The 15,624-nt window shown below is 36.8% G+C and overlaps 2 protein-coding genes and 1 non-coding gene across 5 annotated transcripts; all 3 read left to right on the forward strand.

Annotated features, from left to right (window-relative positions):
• Window positions 1-726: 726 nt before the first annotated feature.
• LOC114725205 (SPX domain-containing membrane protein At4g22990) lies at window positions 727-7,966 on the forward strand. 2 transcript variants are annotated; one of them, XM_028911692.1, is made up of 12 exons: window positions 727-1,067; window positions 1,148-1,234; window positions 1,998-2,056; window positions 2,167-2,287; window positions 2,515-2,826; window positions 2,925-3,029; window positions 3,176-3,630; window positions 3,906-4,207; window positions 4,922-5,097; window positions 6,294-6,484; window positions 6,826-6,959; window positions 7,476-7,966. In XM_028911692.1, the coding sequence occupies exons 3-12, from the start codon at window positions 2,004-2,006 to the stop codon at window positions 7,712-7,714; spliced, it is 2,088 nt and encodes a 695-aa protein (XP_028767525.1). In that variant the 5' UTR covers window positions 727-1,067; window positions 1,148-1,234; window positions 1,998-2,003; the 3' UTR covers window positions 7,715-7,966. The 2 variants fall into 2 exon arrangements, with proteins under 2 accessions (XP_028767525.1, XP_028767526.1); XM_028911693.1 differs by having other exon boundaries at window positions 728-1,067; window positions 4,925-5,097.
• A 1,082-nt stretch (window positions 7,967-9,048) lies between these two features.
• On the forward strand, window positions 9,049-11,297 carry LOC114725193 (protein HOTHEAD-like). 2 transcript variants are annotated; one of them, XM_028911682.1, is made up of 5 exons: window positions 9,049-9,374; window positions 9,474-9,775; window positions 9,916-10,313; window positions 10,522-11,030; window positions 11,135-11,297. In XM_028911682.1, exons 1-5 carry the CDS (start codon window positions 9,052-9,054, stop codon window positions 11,178-11,180), a joined length of 1,578 nt encoding a protein of 525 aa, XP_028767515.1. In that variant the 5' UTR covers window positions 9,049-9,051; the 3' UTR covers window positions 11,181-11,297. The 2 variants fall into 2 exon arrangements, with proteins under 2 accessions (XP_028767515.1, XP_028767514.1); XM_028911681.1 differs by having other exon boundaries at window positions 9,916-10,301; window positions 10,465-11,030.
• Window positions 11,298-13,752: 2,455 nt separating this feature from the next.
• Window positions 13,753-13,833, forward strand: TRNAL-AAG (transfer RNA leucine (anticodon AAG)). The gene has a single exon. It is a non-coding gene; the product is annotated as a tRNA-Leu (tRNA).
• Window positions 13,834-15,624: the final 1,791 nt, after the last annotated feature.

The raw sequence follows: 15,624 nt of genomic DNA on the forward strand, positions 1-15,624 counted from the left end.
CTATAACAAGCAAGGCGGCCATACCGCCAAGTATAAACGAGCACGCAATCCTTGAAACTAATCTCACTTCAATTTTGCTGCATTCTCTACCCATAATTGATAATCCTCTTTAATTTTATTGTAAAATACCTCTACTAATTATCCCAACAAAGTTAAAATGATGTTATTAAGTTATTGACTTTATCTGAAAACTAATTCAATTTTTAAATTTATCCATGTTTTTATGTAAGAAATCTATCCGTATTTAAATATTATGGATTGTATTTAAGAAGTAATAAAATTTGCAATTAATAAGTTTTTAACAAGGGAAAAATGTAATAAATATCTCACTAAATAAATTATAATAAGAATACATTTTTTTTGGTCGTTGCTTTATATTTTTTCTTTTGACCAGAGTCGTCGCTTTATATCAAGGATAAGAAGTAAATCACAATTTTATTTAGTCTGTTTCACGTGTGGCCATCCTTGGACCTCCCAACCATAATTTCCAAGACGGAATTTAACTCCACTGGGATTCTTTGTTACATTCAATCTGAATATAGTCTCAATCTAATCATGATGATATTTTTATTATAAAAATATTTCAGTAGTTTATGTTTCAAAATTAAAAAAAAACAAATAATATCATTTTAAAAGGCAATTATTTAAATTAGTAAACAAAGTAATATACAGATACAGAGGATCTGCAATTTCATTTAAATGTCGAAAACTAGAAAATTTCCCATTTTCTCAAAGTCCTCTTTCATTCGTTCACTCATTCATTTCCTAGATTCGAATTCAGTGACAAGCGTTGATACGGCTTCGTATCGGCTCCGTTCGTTAGCCAGCCGGTTGCATCGCCTTTCCATTTATAACGTCCCCGCCTCCCCTCAAACCACCCTCTCTTCTCTTGCTTCTTCTCTTCTCAAATTGTAAATCCTTTCTGGTTTTCAGTGTTCAAGGTTTCACTCTTTAGCGAATCTTGTTTTTTCCTTCTTGTCGACATCCTTCTCCATTTCATTTGCTTCCGGAGATTGTTCTTTTGTCAGTGTTCGTTGACGGTCATCTAAGTGGAGCGTTTCGTTCATGTAATGACAATTTTATTAATTTTGTCCTGCTCTTGGCATCTTGCACGTTCATGTACTGATGCTCTGTTTTGTTTGGGAAGATTCGTGCGGGCTCGATCTTGTTTCACGCGGCTTGTTTTCTCCAGCATCAAACGAGTTTGTTATTGGGCACCCTGTGAAGAACTGTGGTATGTGTGGTTGATTCGATTTTATGATTTGAAAACGTCTTTCAATTATTGGAAGGACGTGCTTTGTATGAGTTTTGTTTCGGGGACGCTTTCTCTTTCCGAGATAATTGGGCGTGGGCCTCACTGAGTGGCGCTGATGAGCCTGTATTCTTGTTCTAGTTCATTTAATGTCGAAAGTTTGACTTTGTGGCGTTTTCCAGTCTGTTTGGTCGTTTTGAAATTTTAGCGAATATGTCTGGACTATGACCGGTTTATGCAGAGCCATAAGTTGGCTTAAGCTGGACAGAGTCGAATTTACAGCTGAACTGTTGATTTTAGTGGTTTCGTGTGCGCATGTTCATGTGTTCTAAATTCTCAGCCATCCATGAGAGGGCATCCGAACTTTGCTAGTGTGCGACTGAACATTTCAACTTTATGCACTTTATCAAGATTCGCTCTTTTGCATTCGCCGCAATAACCTTGCTCAATAGATACCTGCTTAGTTTGGGAGAAAAGAAGCAGGTTATATCTTAATTAGACAAAGGGTTATTTTGTAATGACTGTCAAACTAAGTATGCTGATTTGAATGTTGAATCCATGCTTTTGTGTGTCAGAGATCAGAAAAACTTTGTTCATTATGAACTGACTCTTGTGGCGCACATATTTGATAAAACCATAAATATAGCCTCAATGGTTTCTCTGCTTACCTTTGTTCCCCCCGCAATTTGCTTTTATCAACTTCCATAAAAAATGACCCCTTTTTTTTTTTTCCGTTATATTTCAGAGAGAGATGGTTGCCTTCGGGAAAAAGTTAAAAGAAAGACAAATCCAAGAATGGCAAGGGTAAGTCTTTTTGAGACAGTTACAAACTTGAAGTCAAGTATTTGTCACACTGACAGATTAAGCTGTCAGTTCATATGTATTCATAATGATAATTTTGGGTTTCGTTTTAGATATTACATAAACTACAAATTGATGAAGAAAAAAGTTAGACAATATGCTCAACAAATTGAACTTGGAACACAAGATCGGCGGCATGTACTCAAGGATTTCTCAAGAATGCTAGATAATCAGGTGTGCTATCTTCATTGTTCAATACATAAAAATTACTCATTTATTGTATGAATTGTGGGCCTTTCCATTGTCTTTAATTTCTCAAGTAGAGGCTGGTTATGTGAGAAAATGACAACCTGAGAAAACTGAATCATAACCGTTGTCAAATGCAGGGTTTTGTCAAATAATGTGTGGCATTATTTACTTCTCTTACATTTTTTCACCTACTTTCTTATTATTAAATTCAGATCGAGAAGATTGTCCTTTTCCTGTTGGAACAACAAGGGCTTTTGGCAAGCAGGATAGCTGAGCTTGGAGAGCAGCATGATGCTCTTCAGAAGCAGCCTGATATATCCAAAATGTCTGAACTACGAGAAGCTTATAGAGCTGTGGGATTAGATCTCTTAAAGCTTCTATATTTTGTTGAGATCAATGCTGTTGGTTTGCGGAAGATTCTGAAGAAGTTTGATAAACGTTTTGGTTACAAATTCACTGATTATTATGTTAAAACTCGAGCGAACCATCCTTATTCACAACTGCAACAAGTGTTTAAGCATGTGGTAATATGTCTACTTTAAACAAATAGAGCGTCAGCAGAATGCAATGTATATGATGTTCTGTGTGAATGAATATTGACTGAGACGCATGGAGTATGCAGGGGATAGGAGCTGTGGTTGGAGCCTTATCTCGCAATCTTCATGAACTCCAGGACCGTCAGGGGAGTTACTTATCAATTTATGATCAGCCTACTCTTCCCCTTCAGGTTTCTTTTGTATTTTCTCTGCTTTATTTATTGATCTTGATTTGACATTTATTTCATAATATTTTTAGCTTTACCCCTTATTAGCTTATTAATTAGTAGCAATAAGATCAGTATTGTCCATTATATTTAATTGAATTCATGTGCAGGATCCTGTCGTTCATTCAATAAAAGCAGCTGTAGACAGGTTGACTCACTCAACAAACTTCCTCAACTTTATGGCACAACACGCATTCATTATGCAAGAAGAACTACCAACTCCTACTGAGGAACATGTTGATGATCAACGATACAATTTCATGTCACTTCTTCTGAACTTAGCTAACACATTTTTGTATATGGTCAACACATATATTATTGTCCCTACCGCAGATGATTACTCAATGAGCCTTGGAGCTGCAGCAACTGTTTGTGGTATTGTGATTGGGGCAATGGCTGTTGCGCAAGTGTTTTCTTCCGTGTATTTCAGTGCATGGTCTAATAAATCGTACTTCAGACCTCTTGTATTCAGCAGCATAGTGCTTTTTGTGGGCAACACTATGTATGCATTGGCTTATGATCTCAATTCAATATGGGTTCTCTTACTAGGTCGTCTTTTTTGTGGGTGAGTCTTCTGTTTCCATTCATCCCGTCTTATCACAGTTTTTGTGATCCGTTTGGTTGTTAATTAGGTACCTTTATATAGGACTATTGTCATGGAGCATTAAATTTTCTTATTTGCTTGAGATGTATTCCATGAATAAGAAAATCATCGTCATTTGCGTAGGATTTAGAAAAGTTGAGGACACATTTTTTCGGGTTAGTTTTGCAGATAAGAATGTTGTGAGATGTTTTCCACATTTAAATGTTATGGTTAACCAATATGTTACTTCCTTGCAGATTGGGTTCTGCCAGAGCTGTTAACCGGCGTTACATCAGTGATTGTGTCCCTCTTAAAATCCGCATGCAAGCATCAGCGGGTTTTGTAAGTGCCAGTGCTCTTGGAATGGCTTGTGGCCCTGCATTAGCTGGATTACTGCAGACAAATTTTAAAGTTTACAAGCTCACCTTCAACCAAGACACCTTGCCTGGGTGGGTTATGTCTGTTGCTTGGCTGGTATATTTAGTTTGGTTGTGGATCACTTTTAAGGAACCTGTCCAAGAAGTTGAAGAGAATCATGTACCTCATCAATCTAATGCTGGTACTGTACCTATGTGCCATCACCTTTTTGCTGACAAATCATGCAATGATATTCTGCCCTCGGGTCTATAATGTGCTTTCATTGAAATTATCAGACCTCTAATTTCACTATTCTATTCAAATATTTCTGTTTGAATGGTTCACAAATTAATAAAAGAGCCCGTTTAATAAATGTTTTTTGCCACTTATGAATGCAGACTGATGCATGCAATTGAGTTGAGACCAAAGATTCATTAATGATTTTAAACAATTTATTTTGTCAGTATGCATCCTGTTTAGCTTGTGGAGCATAGTAAAATTTTAAATTACATCTCCTTTACCCTTGGTTAGAATTTATTTCTGTATTTGATGCGATCCCACTTCATTCTCATTACCTTTTGATGCCACGTTGATGAGTATTCTGTTCACCTTCGATATATTGGGTGTCACAAAATTGAATGTGGATTTGCAGGGGCTTGTCCTTAGAATTTAAAGGCCTCAAGCAATATTTAATTATTTATGCTCCCAATGATATCTGGAATTCTATATCCAGTGAATTAATATAACTTCTGCCAAGATATAATACTACAGAAATCGAGGAGAAATTTATATTGGCGACACAGCTAATTGAGTGACTTTTAACTTTTATTGTTTCATATTATATGGGTCTTGTGTTCACCCGATGACATTGCCTATTATGTTGGGCCCCTTTTCTTATTATCTTTGTTTTGCTTAGCAGAAAATGACTCTCTTGAAGAAGGTGTTAAACAACCTTTGCTGATCACTTCAGAACGTAAGGAAGATGAAGATGCTGATCAGGACTTTGATGATAGTGAAGAAGCTCCAGAGGAATCCCGTAGGCCTGCCACTTCAATTCGATCAGCATACAGACTACTTACACCATCTGTAAAGGTTTGTGGTAACCTCTAAATGTTTCGTTATTAACCAATATTATGTTGGATCATTATCAGCTGATGAAAATCCGGTAATATAAATATGTTTCATGTCATTATTGAAATTTTTGGGGGAAAAAAAATGATGCATCGGTGTGAAAGTAGACAAGTAGAGTTTTAAGTGTTCTGCGTGACAAAAAACTACTTTTGGAAAGTTATCAATGACAAACCAAGAGAACTTCATTGTTTTGGGATAATGTCACGAAAAAGTCAAGTAGAGCATTTGATTGACTTGGTTCAAGTGTTCTGCATGACAAAATTACTTTTGGAAGGTTATAAGTGACTGGTGATGCGACAAAAATCTACATCCTTCTTATGCATTTATTAGTTACCAAGTAACATAAAACATAGGGAAGATATAGTCGAAGGGAAAATTAGTTGACACAATATGCTAGCTGATTGTGGAATATCTTGATTCCACATTGCTGCTGGACTATTGTGCATATTGAGTAGTTTTTGGCCAGCTTATGATTAGATAGGATCATGGAACGGCATTCAATTTTGCAGCTGTGGTATTAGCATTATAAAACAAACAGACCAATAAATGATCCTCTGAGAGTGCTGCGACTTATGTCCAGTAGAGGGAGTAAACAAGGGGGGAGGAAAGCGAATGCCATGTCAAAACAAGGAGAAATGAGCAGTTGTAAATTAATATTAGAGCAACATTTATCTAGTGTTTTAGCATTATCAGCATTAGAGCAGCAGTTATTTAGCACTTCAGCATTACATTCTTTCTCCATGTTTACAGCACGTGCACATGGCTAGTAGTAAGTTATCATTTGCATTTTTTGCATTTTCGTTACTAGTTTTTATTATAATTACGTGCGGCAAACTAGGTAGAGGATGTTTTGATTGATTGAAGTCGAGATTATCCTTGGTACATTCAGTAGTAGTTTCAGATTCTGGCATTATTATGTTTGGTAGAATTTCTCTCTGTTTCTTTTCTTAAACCCAGATCTTATCATTTTCTTATCCAGCTTCTTAATTATTTTCATGTAACTTAACATTCCTATTGGAGTGAAATCTTTAAGATACTGTTTCTCTAATTTGATATTGCAATTTTTTGATATCCTTCACATTTGTGCTGAAGACTGTTGAGTGAAACAAAGGAATGTGTTTACCGCATGCTGACCAAAATTTCTGTGACATCTTCAGGTTCAATTATTAATATATTTCATGCTCAAATATGCAATGGAGATTTTATTATCAGAATCTAGTGTCATCACAACATACTACTTCAACTGGTCAACAAGCTCGGTAGCAATTTTTCTTGCTTGCCTTGGCTTGACAGTTCTTCCGGTTAACATTGTGGTGGGAAGCTATATAAGCAACATGTTTGAGGACAGGTAACGTCCAAGAAAAATATCTTCTTTTTTTTTAAATTTTTTTTTCACCCATTAGAAGATCTATGCGATGGATCTTGCTTTGAAAATGCATTATGTTACATTGCGCATGTTAATTCACCCATTAGAAGATCCATGCGATGGATCTTGCTTTGAAAATGCATTCTGCTACGTTGTGCGTGTTGATGCAAGAGAGGCTTTTTTGGGACCCTGTACAGAGGGTCCTGTAGCAATGAAGATTTCATTTCCCTTGTCTTCTCTAAGGTCGATGCATTGAATCTTGAAATGTTGAAATCTCTTCCATGAACAGCTAAGAGAACACTTGTCGTTGTTTTCTTTTGTAGGCAAATTCTGTTGGTCTCAGAAATTATGGTTTGCGTCGGCATACTCCTGAGCTTCCATGTATTCTTTCCTTACACCCAGCCACAATATATCTGTTCAGGTCTCCTTATGTTTGTTGCCGCCGAAGTCCTTGAAGGTAAGATTTAATAACTGATTTTATTATTTATAGCAACAACAAAATATACTAATATTGTGAAGGTGCGCAGGAGGGAGGTTGTTCTACTCCTGTGGGTACAGAGGATAAGATAGAATGCTTGCTAACTCAATTACTTATGAGCATGTGTTTAGATACGTGTGCTAACTAGTTGACTGGTCTGATTTATGAGATGTTTGTTGAGTTTGCATTCGCTTCAGAACATCACACTGAGCTCCGTGCTCCTCTACTTTGATCTTTAATCTTTGTAATCCATCTATCATACAGCGTACGAAAAGTGAGTTATATTACTTACAGCTTGTTATGAATCAATATAAAATATTTTCACAAGCTATATATATTTCGTGCCTTTATAGTTTTATATTGTATATTGATATTGATTCACAGTAGTGACTGAAATCACTTGTAAATGCCAATTGCAAGGAGCATGGTTGCCATCTAAATTTGATCTTATATTGTGTTAATTTCTCAATACTGAATCCTTGTGTGCATTTGCAGGAGTCAACCTGTCACTGCTTTCCCGGGTGATGTCATCGAGGCTTTCTCGCGGGACCTATAATGGGGGGCTATTGTCAACAGAGGCTGGGACGCTTGCAAGAGTGGTGGCTGATGCAACCATTACTCTGGCTGGCTATCTGGGAGTGAGTAGGCTCCTTAATGTCACCCTTCTTCCTTCTCTATTCATCTGCATTATCTCCATCATCGCCACCTGCTATACCTACAACTCTCTCTATTAAATTCTGTCTCTCCTCCATGGGCTTCAGTTCGACGTCCCCTTTTCTACTCGCTGGCCTTCAATGTAATATCCGGCCAGGTTCTGACAAAGCTCACCAGTCACTTTCCTCTTTCAGAATTCGTAATTTTGTTCCCATTCAAGTTCCCTGGGCTCCATAAAGTTGCATAATTAGCCTCATTTATGTACGTCATGCAAAAGCTGACTTGTTATTATTTTGTAAGGTATTTCAATAGATTTTTTTTCCTTTGATCAATTCTCAACTTTATTGCCAACAAATCCCAACTTTATACCAAATCAGGCCTTTGAACATTTCTGGGGGGCAAAAAAATGACATCAAAGCCCATTAAATAGGAGAGTTAAGAAAAAAAAAGTATACTTTTTTTGGACCGAAAAAATAGTACAAGTAAAAAGTATACTTATACTATTTCTCATCTAAATTAAAATGATTTTTATTTTCTTAATTAATTGATGTCATTAGCCACTTCACAAATTGATGAAGAGCAATATTCTGCTTCATTTGTAGTTAAATAATTTACATGAAAGTCAAAGGACTAAAACCTCAATGCAGTGATGATGATTGCAGAGATTTGTACTGTTTAAAAACAATTCTAATAGTTCAAATTTAAAAATTTTAATAGATTTTTTAATAATAAATATTTTTTGAAAAACTGCCAGTTAGACAAATATGTTTTCTTTAGATTTTTTATTAAAATATTAAAAGGATAAAAATAAGATTATATCAAATCTAATGTGGGTAATGATCACCCAAACTGAATTCCTTTGGGTGTGGACAAGCTCTAACCCGCATATTTGGGCCATTGGAGAGAGGGATCGTAACATGGGCCCGTGGTCTCATAAAGCCACAAGTTCCGATCCGCTCTTTTCTTTGTGGGGGTCACATAATCTGCACTTTCTTGGATCTTTATTGAGCGCCTTGTTCTCCGTCGATGGACGTAAGAATCACGTAGTAAAATATGTTAATTTTGGCGACAAAGTACACGAATGCTCTTTATATTAGTCAAACTTATAGGCGATATCTGCAGTATATATAATCACCAAGAATGGCTCGTTTTATAATTCAGTATAACGTAGCCAAAACCAACCCACAAATCGCTAGTCCTGACCTCTGCACTAATGGGTGTTTGCTGGTGGAGACTCGTTACTCTCTCAGTTCTTTCTGCCATTTTCTTTTCTCCTCATCATTGCGCATCCCAAAAAGGTAACTTTAGTAGTAATATTAATTATAGCAAAATTGAAGAGTGAATATTAATTCTAGAAGTAATAATAAGGAAGAGGTTTTTGCTTGTGTTGGAAGGTACAGGTCCGAAGTATGCATTCATGCGAAGTGCAACGACAGCTCCGAAGGTATCGTACTATGACTACATAATAATCGGTGGGGGCACAGCTGGGTGCCCCTTGGCGGCGACGCTGTCCCAAAGTTACAGGGTGCTCCTCCTTGAACGCGGTGGCTCCCCTTATGGCAACCCTAACATCACCAACTTGGCTTCCTTCGGTGTCCCTCTCTCCGATACTTCCCCTGCTTCTCCCGCACAACGCTTCATCTCCCAAGACGGCGTTATCAACTCCAGAGCCCGAGTTCTCGGCGGCGGAACCTGTCTGAATGCCGGCTTCTATACTCGTGCTAGCCCTCTCTATGTTAGGTATCAATGCATGCATCATCTTTATACGTCTATCTATCTATCTACCACCCACCATGCACAGTTCGAACCTAGCTCTTGATCGTAATTTTGGATTGGTAGGGATGCTGGTTGGGACGGAAGGGCGGTGAACGAGTCGTATGAATGGGTGGAGCGTTTGGTGGCGTTTGAGCCGGTGATGCGACAGTGGCAGTCGGCGGTTCGGGATGGATTGCGGGAGATCGGAGTGCTTCCTTACAATGGCTTCACTTACGATCACATGGAAGGCACCAAAGTTGGTGGTACCATTTTTGACCAACGAGGTCACAGGCACACTGCCGCTGATCTCCTTCAATATGCTAATTCCACCAGTATCACTGTGCTTTTGCATGCCACCGTCCACCGCATCTCGTTCAGAGTTCAAGGTCCGTTTAGAACCATTTCACAAACAATACTACAACTCATTTACGCACAAACATGGTTAATTCATTCCAAAAGAGTCTCCACAGAATTCAACGTTCGACTTCTGTCACTGCTTACTGATCTGTATTTCAACTTGCAGCAGGAGGATCAAGACCAGTGGCCCGAGGGGTGTTGTTTAGGGATGCGTCGGGGGGGTTGCATGGGGCCTACCTGAGAGACGGGCCGAGGAATGAGATCATTGTGTCCGCTGGTGCCCTAGGAAGCCCACAACTTCTGATGTTGAGTGGTATAGGCCCAAAAGCCCACCTCAGGACCCACAACATCAGCGTAGTATTGGACCAACCCTTGGTGGGCCAAGGCATGTCAGATAACCCCATGAACGCCATATTTGTCCCGTCGCCTATCCCCGTGGAGGTCTCCCTTATTCAGGTGGTCGGCATCACCCACTCCGGCAGCTACATCGAAGCCGCCAGCGGCGAAAACTTCGGCCGCGGAGACCCCAGAAACTATGGCATGTTTTCACCCAAAGTAAGCATCAAAGTTTCAACTGCTTTTTTGTTTTTTTCTTTAATAGTTTATAATTTTACTTTGTTATATTATTTTTTTTTTAAGTCCATTTCCACACTTCTCCGGTTGGGGCCCAATCAAAGGTACATGGTGAAAGTCACTAAACTATTATTGCCAAGTACAGATTGGTCAATTCTCGAAAGTGCCGCCGAAGGAAAGGACCCCAGAGGCCCTAGCAAAGGCAGCACGGCTGATGGACAGTCTTGAGGAGGCAGAGTTAAGAGGCGGGTTCATTCTGGAGAAAATAATGGGCCCAATTTCAACAGGGTATTTGGAGCTCCGAACCCGCAATGTAAACGATAACCCGTTGGTGACGTTCAACTACTTTCAGGAGCCACGAGACTTGGAGAGATGTGTGGAAGGCGTGAGAATGATCGAGAGAGTGATAGAATCGAAGGCATTGTCGCCGTTCACATACCATAATATGCCCCAAGAGTTGCTGGCTAACCTGAGCTCAAGATGGCCGGCGAATTTATTGCCGAAGCACGTGAACTCGGCGACGCCATTGGAGGAGTTTTGCCGGAACACAGTGATGACGATATGGCATTATCATGGAGGGTGCCAAGTAGGGAGGGTTGTCGATCGCGATTATAAGGTTATCGGGGTTGACTCTTTGCGTGTTATTGATGGTTCCACGTTTAATTATTCGCCGGGAACTAATCCTCAAGCCACCGTTATGATGCTTGGGAGGTACGTACTTGATGAGTGTTTCTACTTCTGATATATTATTAGTTCAGATATTCTCTGCTCCTTCATGGATATCCATTAATTGATGCTTTCTGGTGGTGGCGCAGGTATATGGGGCTCAAAATGTTGACGCAGAGACTAGCTGCTGAGTGATTAGTGACGATGTTGATTTTGATTCTGTTATTTCAGGACGACCAGGTTTTATCAGTGAGAATTATGGACATCGATTACTTTACAAATAAATGTAAAAAAGGCTTTTACTGTAACAATTATAGATTATAAACCTGAGATCAATAGAGACTATACTTTTCGTTATTATATTGCTATGGATGATATCAGCAAAGTCGGAGCCTTGGAGTACTCCGTAATGGTTAAATACATTTGGAATCCGAGTAAGTTAAAGAACCATTACCACAGGAAGATTTCATTTAAGAAACCAACAAGAGTAAAAGCTCTTTGGAAGAATATAAATTATCAAATATCTTCAGACTGATCACCAGAAAGTTACTATAAAAGCTTTTCATTTCCATTTGTTTGAAAAACTCTTTCAAAGATGCGGACCCTGAGGTTATATTCGAAGGTATAAACTCCACAGTGAGCCTTCAATGGACCACCGTATAATAAGGAATTGACAATTCAAACATGCTACAAATAAACGTAATGTTTTTCCCCAGTGGAATTAACTTCCAAACAGTTCAAGAAATATGACAACAGAGAAAACCTGCCAGATCGTTAACCCCAGTACTCTAAAGAATTCTCCAGTATTATTAATTATTTTATTTAAATCATTTGAGAAAATTGAGACTGAAGCATATATTTGATATAAACAGGATAAATTATTAAACTTTTCTGCTGAAATATTTAAACTACATTATCTTTTCTTTTTTATTTTTCGTGACCTCATAAAATAAGGGAAAACAATGGAATGGAGAAGAATATGACAGGAAATATACCTCCTCCAGGGCAAGATTATGTTGGCACTTGGCATCTCCACTACTTTTTCATAATACACTTTTGAGAGGGCCCCCATATTACTTTTATATAATTGTTCTTCATAGTTCATTCCCTGAATAATTCGTCTCCCAGATACAGAGAGGGAGAGGCAAGCATCTCTGTGGTTTTGAGGATTTGAGAGAAAACTAAGCAGTTTCATATATCTGCATATAGGGATGCGTATGAAGCATGCAATCTGGGATGAGAAGGATATACCTACGGCATATCCTACTTCTCAGGTCACCTATAAATATGCATCTCACCACTTTCTCTTCTCCCAAAGCAAACAAACATATTATATATAAGCGACTCGGTTGTAGGGCTGCTCTTCTTTGGCAGGATCGTCTAAATGAATACTGTGTTTCTTCGTATTCACTTTATCACTACCCGCCAAAGGAGAGTTGCCCTTTAACTGATTCTGCTTAGTCATACTCTTAAGCAGTTCCCTTTCAATATACAGATATAGCTGGAGGTCGATCTGTGTGGCTGGTGATTTTTCTGATAGCGTCATTGTTACAGGTATGTATCGAGAAACAGTCAATTAGATATATCGCATCGATTCTAATAAAGTGTGGTAGTTTCTGGCAGTTTCCATGTAGTTTATGATATATGATGGATTGATCTCTTCCCCTTTCCCTGCTAGAAGAAGCTTCAGTTAAGGCTCAACATAGAAGCCAACAGTTCAGTATGATCGTGTACTACTACCTGCAGTTCTAAGCATATTGGTAATCTTAAATACTACTACCTTCGGTCTTTAATATAAGACCCTATTTAAGTTTTATTTTGGTCCTAAATATAAGACATCAATCCACTTTGTCTCTTATATTTATGTATTTTTTTTTTCAAAAATAGCCCTTCTAATAATTGTAGTTCTAGCCAATATAGTTGATTAGTAAGGATATTTTAGGAAAGACAACTTCTATTTATTACAAATAACTAACTTAACTTCTTTCCCTAATCTCCTCAAACTAGTTAACTGGGTCTTATAATTAATACCGGAGGTAGTATAAGGTCTCAATCTATTTTGTCTTTTAAATTTATATTGTGTTCTCAAAAATATCCTTATTAATTGTAAGGTATTTTTCCTTAAGTGTAGTTTCAATGTACATGATTAAATAAGGATAATTTAAGAAAGTCAACCTATTTTTGTTACTAATAACTAATTTAACTAATTTTCTTAATCTTTTCAAATTAGTTATGTAACTCTTATATTAAGAACCGGAAGTAGTACTCATCCATGTGTGTATAGATTAGACAGATAGGTGGGCAGGGGTACGTAAATGGAGTACAGATACTGAAAACATGTGCTGCATATATTGATTACAGTTTAAGAGTTGACAAAAGGTTTGCTTGCAATAAGATCAATGATCGAGGAGGAACCTGCAGAAATGGGTTGAATGATCAAAACGTGAAGGTAGTGTTATGAGAGAGAGTGACAGATAGGTTCCAGGGCAATTGTATTAATTATAGTCGGTCACCAGTAATTTTTTTTTTTGAAAAATCAAATGAAAATAAAAATTATGCTGATATGAATTTAGAATTTGCAATTAATTGAGATTCTCATTTACAACTGTTTAATTTAAATTAATATTTACATATTAGTTTTTTACAAAATTTTATCGAGACCTCTAATTGTCATTCTCCCTAGTACTAAAAATTGTACAAAAGTGTTGATATTATATTTCAACAAACTATTGTCTTATATTTTAAATGCAACGCAATGTGTCAAACAGTTGAGATGGCCGAGTTGGTCTAAGGCGTCAGATTAAGGTTCTGGTCCGAAAGGGCGTGGGTTCAAATCCCACTCTCAACAATTCTAATGTATTTTTGTTTTTTTCTTTTTCCGCCGGCTAATACATTTTTGTCTATTCCATTTGGGCTTACTGCTGCATCTATTTCAATATGGGCCCTCTTTCTAAGTTTGGCGCGCGGTAGCCCAAACTGAGTCATGGTACGGTCTCGATATGATTCTTAATTTACTGTCCAAATCAAATGACAAATATGCCCAGATGAAAAGTAAATATTTTCTTTCTTGAATGCGGCTGAAGAGAAAATAGCAAATATCTAAAATGAAACTAGACGCTAATAATCAATACACATAATCTATATCTTTTTTTGTTACTTGTTTACTGTACATGACAAATAAAAAATTTTAAATTTGATAACAATAAGAATCTGTGAATTTCTGGGACGGATGGTGATCTAGCTTAAACAAAAACTTTGGGGTTTGGTGTACCATATTCACTGTTCAATATGGTCACCATTCCATAATGTTTCTATTTTCTAATTATTTCATTCATTTCAAGGGTTGCCGTCCATGCGCTCCTGATTTTTCAACTTGCATATAAATTGGCCAGATTTTTCATCCTGCTTACTTTTCTTTTTGCATCTCTTTTGATGAATATTTTTGAGAGGGGAGGAAGCTTAAATTAGAGAAATACAACAAATGTGTCTGTAGCCTTAAGAAGGTGAAATAAAGAGAATCACGATGACATCTTATAGAAAAGAAAAAAAAAGTAATTATTAATAGATCCCAGTAATAAAATAAGCAGTTATCATTTTTCTATCTTAAAAAAAAAAAAAAAAGACTGCTGTGTCTTTTACACTTTTAGTAATTATATTCCTTATTTTGAATTTTATAGCAATTATCCTCATTACACATGCTTTCATATTTTATTAGAGAGAAATTTCAATTTAATTTTTCATATAATTTTGATGTACTTTTTTCATCCGCAACACTGAATCCCAATCCTTGTAAAGATCTCGGCCTTCTAAAAACGAAAACCACATGTTGCCTGATTAGGGTTTTATTTTTGTGCTGAAAATTGATTGATTAGAGTTGCGCACGAATCATTTACCAACCACCCCGAACCTTTTTTTTTGTTTTTTGGTGACCAGCGAACAACCAGCCCGAAGTGAGGGCGCACATCACAATACATTTGATTTGATGTTTACTTCTTCCTTACTAACAAAGGGAAACAGTACTGCGCGTGCGTGCGTGATTTGTTGGTCGTAGATTGAAACACGATGCAAATGATAACACTTCCATTATTTTCTGTATACTTTTCTGATTCTAAATATAAGATCTTTATATTTACCGGTATAAGAGTTTTATATTTAGAATCAGAGGAATATTTCATAAACTCTAATGAACTGTTTTTGTAAGTTAAAAGACTGTTAAAATTAATTATTTATTGTAAAATCTTAATAAAATAAATAATTATAACTGCTCGATTGACTAGTTGTAAAGTTTAGCTATGCATAATAAATTAGGGGAAAAAATTAAGACTTTAAATAAAATATATCACATCCGGTTTTTAATATAAAAGCTATTTTAACTTTTAATTTGATTCTAAATATAAGATCTCAATTCACTTTATTTCTCATATTTATTTATGTTTTTCAGAGTAGTCCTTATAATAATTGTAAATGCTAAAAGTATTTTATGAAAGACAATACATATTTATTACAAATAACTAATTTAACAAATTTTCTTAATCTACTCAAATTAATCAACTAGCTCTTATATTAAGGATGGAAGGTAGTATTATGTTATGAAACTAAGAGATTTTATATTAAGAATTAAAAGGAGTAATAAAAGCAT

This window comes from Neltuma alba, unplaced genomic scaffold (assembly GCF_004799145.2).
Source record: "Neltuma alba isolate B1F8T4 unplaced genomic scaffold, ASM479914v2 tig00012232_pilon, whole genome shotgun sequence".
In the NCBI taxonomy this organism is placed as follows: Eukaryota; Viridiplantae; Streptophyta; class Magnoliopsida; order Fabales; family Fabaceae; genus Neltuma; species Neltuma alba.

What these genes read in the sequence shown, in the direction of transcription:
- LOC114725205 (XM_028911692.1), top strand. Translation starts at nt 2,004, where the DNA reads ATGGTTGCCTTCGGGAAAAAGTTAAAAGAAAGACAAATCCAAGAATGG. An exon ending in ACCTCATCAATCTAATGCTG is followed by an intron (nt 4,208 to 4,921) that starts GTACTGTACCTA and finishes TGTTTTGCTTAG; the next exon opens with CAGAAAATGACTCTCTTGAA. An exon ending in TGCCGCCGAAGTCCTTGAAG is followed by an intron (nt 6,960 to 7,475) that starts GTAAGATTTAAT and finishes GTGCATTTGCAG; the next exon opens with GAGTCAACCTGTCACTGCTT.
- LOC114725193 (XM_028911681.1), top strand. Translation starts at nt 9,052, where the DNA reads ATGCGAAGTGCAACGACAGCTCCGAAGGTATCGTACTATGACTACATA. An exon ending in CATCTCGTTCAGAGTTCAAG is followed by an intron (nt 9,776 to 9,915) that starts GTCCGTTTAGAA and finishes AACTTGCAGCAG; the next exon opens with GAGGATCAAGACCAGTGGCC. An exon ending in ACCGTTATGATGCTTGGGAG is followed by an intron (nt 11,031 to 11,134) that starts GTACGTACTTGA and finishes GTGGTGGCGCAG; the next exon opens with GTATATGGGGCTCAAAATGT.